General features: G+C 35.1%; 2 protein-coding genes across 2 annotated transcripts; one reads left to right on the top strand and one right to left on the bottom strand.

The window, feature by feature from the left end:
• Positions 1-1069: 1069 nt before the first annotated feature.
• Positions 1070-2579, bottom strand: LOC113475374. The gene is made up of 3 exons (XM_026839468.1): positions 2421-2579; positions 1603-1819; positions 1070-1305 (listed from the first exon to the last, which is right to left on the bottom strand). Exons 1-3 carry the CDS (start codon positions 2458-2460, stop codon positions 1191-1193), a joined length of 372 nt encoding a protein of 123 aa, XP_026695269.1. The 5' UTR covers positions 2461-2579; the 3' UTR covers positions 1070-1190.
• A 1517-nt stretch (positions 2580-4096) lies between these two features.
• LOC104265549 (lactosylceramide 1,3-N-acetyl-beta-D-glucosaminyltransferase-like) lies at positions 4097-6811 on the top strand. Its single transcript, XM_009859811.3, has one exon. It carries the CDS (start codon positions 4579-4581, stop codon positions 5569-5571), a length of 993 nt encoding a protein of 330 aa, XP_009858113.1. The 5' UTR covers positions 4097-4578; the 3' UTR covers positions 5572-6811.
• The last annotated feature ends 2464 nt before the right edge of the window (positions 6812-9275 follow it).

The raw sequence follows: 9275 nt of genomic DNA on the forward strand, positions 1-9275 counted from the left end.
AATTCCCACTATTTCGTAACAAATATTCTGCTTGTCTGAGTAAATCCTGCGTAAATAATGACTTTAACACGCGTTGCATAGAATCCATAGATTATTGTTGCTACCGCGGGCAAATGCAAGTGGTGAATTAAAACTTACGGGTTGATTTACGCACATATTAATACAACGCTTTTTAACTATTAGTTAGACATTTCTTGCAAACATCCCTGTCAGAAAAATCCTAGATCCGCCTATGCACCAACCGCAGTTTAGGGCAACTAATGCAACCCAGACATTCTCTTATGCCGGCAACAAAGTTCCTCTTTTAAAATTACCAGGAATTTAGTGATGGTGTAAGAATGCCTGTGTTTAGTAAGTAATCCCCAAACCTCTACATGTACAAATGAAGTCAGGCGCACCGATTTCCTAACGCACCTGCATGTTGACTATGACGTCATTAACGTCCTTGTATACGTGCGGCGCATACGTTTTTTGTGCGGCAGGAATTGGTAACACCACCTTTCTCACAGCTGTGTGTAAAATAAATGTAATTTGCAGTAATAAATAGCCTAGATATGTTCCAGAAGTAGCACTGCTGTATATTTGGGAAGTTTTCCTCAGCCAAGCGGCATGTTTATTACGAAATAGTAAGGATTCACGCGTGGATTCATTGCACCATAATAGCGATTGTTTGACCCGGCAATTGATTACGATATAATAGCAATTCACACGCTGGTTATTTGCGGCATAATAACAATTGTCCCCTTGATTATTTAGCCAGCAGGAGCTTGAAAACAGGTTGGATATTTGCCTTTTACATATGCGATCAAGTAAAAGATTATTACGTTATAAATACTTTGACCTGGGCTATGAAGCAGACAATGTTGGTAATGTTTCGTGAATTTGGTGTTAACAGTAGGAATGTGTTAAAGTTGTAAAAGCTCAGGTTCCCAGCACCGAGATTCAATCAAAAGCTCGGCACGAGCTTATGTCATCATCAAGGAGAAAGGCGTACAAGAATACGTTTCTTTTTGAACGAAAAGCGTCGCTAATTATAATCATTTAGAACACGTGGTTTGCGGTGAAAGAGAAGACGTAATGCGGCACTTTGTATTATTTCAATATAAAAAAGTTTATGAATTTATGTTTTTTTATTAAAAATTAGTCTAATCAGATACGAAACATCGGGTGCTCGTGTTATACGATACAGACTAATTCGAGACGAGCAAATTTGCGCTGACATTGCGATTCGTGACGTCACACCCGGCCACGTGTCTTTTAAATCGTCGGCATATTGTCGACGTACTTTTATACGAGTCTCCGGGGCTGTTAGATTGTAACGAAAAATTTCCCTTTATAAACAAGTCTGCACTAATTCTGACGTTTGAACGTCGCTGGCTGTCTGTACTTGGTGCCAATAATATTTATTAAATTATTAATTAAAAACCTATGTGTGCGTCGTGCATGAACAACATAACTAAATGCGCAGGACAAATCACAGCACTGCACGGTACCCAATCGTGCAGCTTAGAGGGATCATTGTTATTGGTAATTTTAATTTTGTTCCATCTCTACTAATTGAACACATTGTACTATCCGATTAGTTATGATCCAGTCTCTTACCTAAACAGATTGCGGCCAAAAAGTTTGGTTGTACTTTGTATTAGTCCAGATGCCAGACTGTGGTCAGTTGAATCTATCAGTTTATCATTAGTTCCACTCCCGCCTTGCAGAGCTTTTAATGTGAAATGACTTCTTTGTAACTCAGCATGCTCCACTTGCAGTTTTACGTATTGTTCACGAAGTAATGACAAATGCTGACGAGTTTTTAAGAGTTCTTCTGCAAAAAAGCAATTTATAATAAGTTAATTGGTATTGTGTGGAGCTCAAACCAACAAATCATTTGGTTTAAAAAATCGCACGAAACCGTTCCTCCACACAGCCATTAAAATAAGGAAAGAACAGACAAGCTGTTCAATACCTGGCTGTTTTTATTGTTTTCTAAAGCGTGATGTCATTAGTCTCTATTTGTCAAATAAACTAAGCTTTTGAACTATGCTTTTTGAGTTGTTAGTGTTCTACTGAAGCAATGTGGGGCGAGGTGCAGTATATTGCTCCTGGGAGGTGGACATGGGTCAGAGTTCGAGTGCAGCAGGTGGTGTAAGGTCACCTACACCTCTCCTTTGACCACATTTGAAAGATTTTCTTACTGTTTTATCCATTTATAACAGTGTTTTTAGTAATTCCGTAATTTGTTTTACACTTAGTAAAACTTTGTAAGCTATTTTTTGTATTTTTCTAAAAATTGAGGTTTGAATAATTACCTCTACCTAGCAGAATTTTTGTATCTACTTGTTCCCATAGTCGCACCTACAAATAATTGTAATGCAAAAGTAGCTGTAATTAAGATCTCGCCAGTACACACTATTACTAATACATACCTTGCTTTAATGGCTCTGCGCTATTCTCTTTTACCGACATCTTTGTGTGCGTTGGACCTACCCTGACTTAAATATACGGCCTACTTTGAATCAGTTATTAACCAGGCCTACCATTAGCTGCAAAAGCCTGCAATATGTGATAGTTCGGTTTTGGCCTCAATGAATCACAATTACACTAATAGAAACACAAACACTATTAAGTGAACTTAAGTACTGCAATACTACAGTATACTAGAACTGTTTAGTATTATGGCAAAGCCAGCAAACAATTGTGTTCATAGCAAAATCTGTCATCACAGTCATTGATACCCTGAGTAGTCCAACTGCCGCCATTTTGTGTTTAAAAGCGAGCAGGTACGGTGAAAAACTTGAATATTTGGTACAGTTGGATTTTGTCTCATAAAACTAATTTCAGATTTGTGAATAAAAAGCTAAGACATAAACATGAGGTACATATGGGAAAAATAGAGTCAACAGGACTTTAAAATGAAATAAAAACAACAAAAACATATTGTTTTAAAGTTATATATTTAAAGTTTACATGACAAAGAAACTAGCACAGCCGGTTACTTGCAGACTACTGTTAATATAAAGATATTTCAATTTGGTGTCCCATCTACCCCCACATTGCAGATTTGTAGATTTTATTGCAAAACCTTAAAAGGTTTGCCTTTATTTTAATAATTTTTAATTTAGGGATGATTCACACATAACATAGGCTACTCATACAATAACAAGATAATATATATACATGGGAAATGTATTCAAAATTTAGTTTTTTTGCACTTGGAGATAATTTATGAGAAGTGGCTTGTGCGAAAAATAGTGTATGTATATATACCACCATCCGTAACTATACAATGCATATATAACTCCATCCGTAACTATATATTGCCTATATACCACAATCCGTAAGTAATACGGACGTTTATTGCATTTTGGTTGTTGAGCACGTTAGTGGTCATATAGATCCTTTTTCGTCGAACAGTTGTTCTTGTTGTTGTTTTTGCGAAACTAATTTCCTCACTTATCTTAGTTCTTAATTCTAGCATTTTTCTATAATCTCTTGATTTAAATCAAATCATAATGTATATTTATAATTTTTAGACTGAATTTTCATATTTAAAACCGCACGATGAGCGATTAATTAACGCTTACTTTCCTCATGCACTTTACATTGCGGAAACACTGTCTGGAGTTTGGCGGGGAACGACGACTATAAGATAAGAAGTCCACAGGACATAAGATAAGAAATCCACAGGACGACTCACGACTGAATCAAACTATTAGCATTTAAGTGGGGATGCATTAAATGCACTACTCTTATACCGTATTATCATTAATCGTAATTGAAACATTATTTTTAATTCAACATCATGTGATTAATATTAACTTCTAACATTACCTAATTACTGCGTGATTACGGTTCGTCAAAATTCATGAAAACAAACGTTTTTAAGCGACGACAACGTTAACTAGTGTAAGTTTACAATAAACACATGGTACAGGAGTTGTACAAAGCGTATTTACACACATTTTCTTTACCAATCACTCAATCCTCATACGTCATTAGTTTAAAACGTGCTCATTCATTAGATCTGTGATTTCTTGTTTGCATTCTATGACGTAATAATCTAACCTTTAACGGCTCGTGTGGAACAAGTCCATAGAAATTTAAAGAGCCATAGCAAGAAAAAGTCTAAGCGCAAATTTAACTGCTTGAGTAAAAACACATCTACGTAATATGCTGACCCAGCACTTTTTCCTATTGGTTAGTTTTTGGCACTTTTTTATATTAAAATGTTCCTTATGTCTCACTGGTACCTGCTGTACCATTTGTTATAAAAAAGTCAGTTTTTCGTGTTGAACATTAGGCTTCAAAATATGCTAAGTCAGCATAATCTGGTATAACTGTGATCGCGATTCTCGTCGTTTCCGTATTCCTGTAAATTGGAAAGTATTACTGAGTTATTACAATTTATTTACTACTAACAGATTGACGACGTATACTGACTTTCCTATAAGAGGTTAGTCGTTAGTCGGTAGCTAAGAATACCATCCCTGGGATACCAAAATAACTGCTGCCGGGCTATGGTGAAAGCTAAGAACATCTTGACACCAATAATTTCACTCGCTCCTAGTAACAGAATTATTAAGCATGTACAGTGGATTAATTACTAAAAAAATTGTAAGGGTTGTAGTAAAGGCGGTTGGATTTATTGTTCTTCTGGCTGTGCTGCTGGTGCACCGCAATGTGGAATTTTCAACTACATGCAACATTGTTGGCTATTTGGCCTATCAGTTAGGAGCTACTACAGATCACTCTGTATATGTTGATAAAGATGTAGTTTTTTATAAAGAAGAAAGTTACAAATATGTTTTTAAAAATGAAGAAATCTGCAAGAAAAAGCCACCGTATTTAGTTATATTTGTTAAAAGTTCACCTCAAAATGTTGCTCAGAGAAATGCTATTAGACAAACCTGGGGTGATATAGCTGGGTGGAAAATGAAAATGAACCATGAAATAATAATTGCTTTTATGGTGGGATGGACAAATCAATCAAATTCAGATCTTACAAAAGAAAATGCTGTGTATGGTGATGTTGTTCAAAAAGATTTTGTTGATACATTTAATAATCTTACAATAAAACTGGTGTCTCAGTTAAATTGGATGACAAGATTTTGTCGTTATTCAAAATTTTTCATGACAACTGACGATGATGTGTTTGTTCATGTACCAAATTTACTTCAGTTTTTAGAAAATACTTCGGAAACAATTATTTACACTGGCTGTGTGTTTTCTGGATCTGCACCAAACAGGAACAAAGAGAGTAAATATTATGTACCTTATTCTTCATACCCAGGATTGTTCTTTCCAAGTTACTGTGCTGGTGCTGGGTATATTCTTTCAAACACCCTAGTAACTAAATTATTTAAACAGTCCGAACTTATTCCAGCTCTTTATATTGATGATGCATATGTAGGGATTTTGGCAAAATCTGTAAATTGTGTCCCACAACATAATGCTAAATTTACTTGTGGTACAAATATTGATTCTGATAAAGATTTCATTACTTCCCATAGTTACGATCCAACAGCAATGAAAACCCGGTTTCAAAAACTAACTTTACAACAACTTTCAACAGCATGATAGCAGCATTTATATATTATAAATATATATTGCATATATTTTTAAGTAAGACCAATTAGTTAATGCATTATTGCCAAGTTATTATAAGTTTGGGTTTCAATCTTTTTGTTAATTGCTAGCTAGCTGAACTTTGACATGAACGGTTTTTTAGTATTTCCTATCTTCCCTCACATATATGCTAATATGTGATCTAATAGGTGTTCTCTCTCTTGCAAACCTGTGTTTTATACTGTGAATGTTAGCCTGTACTTTATCTTACGATTAATTAACTGTATGTTTTATATCTGTCGCAATTTATTCTGTTAAAACCAATAACATGGTATTAAATGTTGTGGGTGGTTAACTTGAGTAGAATAGTGTTCGGTGAGAAACAGATCTATTATGGCATGTTTAACAAGAGCCAGATGTCTTATACTTGTTTTAACTGTTGAATGTGGACCAGGCTATATTTGTTTTAACTGTTGAATGTGGACGAGGCTCTATTGCGCAGTAGGTCCAAGCAAATATAATAACAACCCGGTTCAAATTGAATTTGGTCCTTTGTTGAAACCAGTCACAATGATAACATGTTGAAATTTTAGTGTTCTATTGAAAGTTAGCAAAACCAAGTTGAGTATGTCATATAATATATCCTAGAATAAGATATATTATATAACATACTACTACTCACTAACTTAATTTAGATTAGTTTAGTTTTCCTTAAATTACTTGGAAAATTGAAAAATAGAACTTTACTTCACACAATGGAAGTATACTATCTGGAGCAAGTGGAACAATGAAATAAGTTGGTGTTTTGTACTAGTGCTTGTTGACACAGCATGATTTCTGACGTAATTGGACATAGTGGCAAAAGCAAGATAGACTATGGTTTATAGAAATGATCTTTGGAACAGTGTGAAACATTAAGTTGTGTAATGTTTTGGGTTTAACATTATTATTTGATTGGCACCCAAACCTTTTTCTTTGTCTTCAAGATATACTCCAGTTTTAATTAGATCAGTTGTATTCCTTGTTAGTCATGTGAAAGTTGTAAGTTTTTTTTTCTTCCCCCTATTTATATTCTTTTGTGTTTTTTTATCACTATTTCTTGTCCTGTTATTTTGCGTTCCTCATGACTATTCGTAGTTCAATAATTACGCATAGCTTGTTAGTGTGGGCTAATTGTTGTATATCAGTTGATAAATGTATCTTTTAATGTAACTCGTTTATAGATTACTTTTATTAAATAGCATGTTTTATAGTTGTGTGTTAAAGCATGTGTTAAGTCGTATTCAGTACAGTTTATAACAGACTACCGCAGTACGCCACCGCAATTGGCCGCAATATTTGTATGATTATGATAAAAGTACAAAATTTATAGTATGGTGGAGGAAGAAAGGAATTTGGCAAAGACAGGAATTTTTAAATGCATCTTACACAAGTATTTGTTTTTCAAACAACAATTCGCAACTAACCGGGCATTATCCTTGCTGCCCATTTTCCGTTTTGTTTCTTATTCATTGTTCTTTTTATTTTTTATGTTTTATCTCATGTTTATTTATACTGTGATGTGTAATGTAATCCACTTGGTTCTAAATCCCACATTAGTGTTAAGTGCTTGGTGTGGAGCGCTGCTCTAACCAAGGGAGGGAAGGGGGGCTGAGGGGCTATGGCCCCCTAAATTTTAAAGTGCATGTGACACGGTCATCTATAAATATTTACTATTTATACTGCAGAATAGTTTTAATTTGTACAAATGTTTTGGCGAACAAAGACTTTTTTCGCTACTCGCATCCAGTAGCGTTTTAAGATAATGAAGGCCCCCTTGCAAGGTTTGTATGTGGGTCCCCTTCCTATCACGGTAATCCTTTAAGGCAGGTTCACACTAGCGCCGATGGCTGGCGATTTTATGACGTCACTTCCTCTATCGCTAGCGATACGAGCGACAGAAAATCGATTAGAAACGGTTTTTATACTCTGCCGATGATCGCTAGCGATGAACGGCTTTGGCGCAAAAAGTAACAGTTTTCGCGAAAACTATTTCGCTGCAAATTAAACGGTGGAGATAATTTTCGAGGAAATATGAATGTAAAAATGAATACATTTTGTTGCAGGAGTACTACATTGTAAATTTAGCGTAATAATATTAAAAACGTTTGTTAAGGTGTTTTGCGACTATTGTTAAGGGCATTTTCAACAAAAACTGATTAAAAAAGTTAAATATTACACGGTACACAATTACTTTGTAGAAAAATGATAAAATAAAAGCAAACTATATGGAACATAGAGGCAGATATACCATTAGCCAATTCTTTGATAAATTCGGCATCTGCGTTGAAATTTATAAAATCCAATGCCTGTTAAACGAAATTATATTATTTCCTGGATATTTTCCTCTACTTTCGCGTATTTACGCTTAAACTATTAAATTTATTTTCCAACTTCCCGCCAAACAGAACAGGATACCAGGCGATTTTACGTTTGTCTGTGAATCCTTTTGTCGGCTGACAATCACTCTCTCTCATCGGCTGCGCTTCTATCGCCCGTAGTCTGAACCCGCCTTTAGCTAGTGGCTACCTAAAATTTTGGTTTGAAAGTGTTCCTTGAGCTTTACTGATACCTGCTGTCTATTTTTTTGCAAAAAGTTGGTCGTCGTGTCAAAAAAATAACTTTAAAAATGCGCGAAAACATGCCTCGTCACCATAATTCGCCTGGCTTCCGTAAGATTAACGATTTAATACTTCACAATCGCGGTATGTTACGCAACGATAGTGATATATTACGTACGTTACGGGACGTTATAGCCTTGTTTTTCGCACTGTTTTATGGCAGTAAAACCTTAACCCCGTGCCCCAACTCCCAACCAATAGCCCCTAACGAATTACGTAATCTGTAACGTAGAAATCAAAAGGAACAATGAGCATTCTATGACGTAATAATCTAACCTTCATTAATTTATGACGGCTCATGTGAAAAATACTGTGACGCAGCACGATTTCGCGCCTTTTTTAAAGTTAGTTTTCGTATAAAAAAAACGCTGTATGTTTATTTTTTAAAAATGCAATAATGTCAAAAATTAACTTTGAAAATGAAGAAAAACATAGTTCGTAATCATAATACACTACATCGTGCGTGCTTATTCAATATTCTGGTGGCTTATGACGTAATAATCGAACAGTTGTATTGTAATAATAAAAGTATTATTACATCATACTTGAAATTCACCGTTTAGGTATTTTATCATATACTCAATAACAACTTATTATTTTAACATATTTGTGCATACAAGTGCAAACACCTGTTTTCTATCGGGTATTAAGTGGGCCCCTAATTCGTGTGGAACCCCCACGGGGTCTATAATACGCCACTGCTCGTTTCTAAACACAGTCTTTCTCACTCGCGTTTGACCCTCGATGACGTCACACTTCGCTATAGAGAAAATCTTTTACGATTTTTCGACACGGCTGCTTATTTTGCAATTATTTAATTTATTAAGCTAATAAATCAACTAAATACATTATATTTGTGTTTAATATATTTATACCTTTAATTTTAGGCAAAGTTGTTTGACCGTGTCATATGCACAAATATGACGCAAATAATCGGCGTTTGAACTGCTATTATATCTTAATTAATTGGTTGGTCAAATAATCGCTATTATGGTGCAATGAATACACGTGTGCATCCACTGGCGCAAATAGGGGGGGGGGGTTTAGGGGGGTCGA

This window comes from Ciona intestinalis, unplaced genomic scaffold (genome assembly GCF_000224145.3).
Source record: "Ciona intestinalis unplaced genomic scaffold, KH HT000294.1, whole genome shotgun sequence".
Taxonomy (NCBI): Eukaryota; Metazoa; Chordata; class Ascidiacea; order Phlebobranchia; family Cionidae; genus Ciona; species Ciona intestinalis.

What these genes read in the sequence shown, in the direction of transcription:
- LOC113475374 (XM_026839468.1), bottom strand. Translation starts at nt 2,460, where the DNA reads ATGTCGGTAAAAGAGAATAGCGCAGAGCCATTAAAGCAAG. An exon ending in CGCAGAGCCATTAAAGCAAG is followed by an intron (nt 1,820 to 2,420) that starts GTATGTATTAGT and finishes GCTTTTTTGCAG; the next exon opens with AAGAACTCTTAAAAACTCGT. An exon ending in TTTGGCCGCAATCTGTTTAG is followed by an intron (nt 1,306 to 1,602) that starts GTAAGAGACTGG and finishes ACAATCTAACAG; the next exon opens with CCCCGGAGACTCGTATAAAA.
- LOC104265549 (XM_009859811.3), top strand. Translation starts at nt 4,579, where the DNA reads ATGTACAGTGGATTAATTACTAAAAAAATTGTAAGGGTTGTAGTAAAG.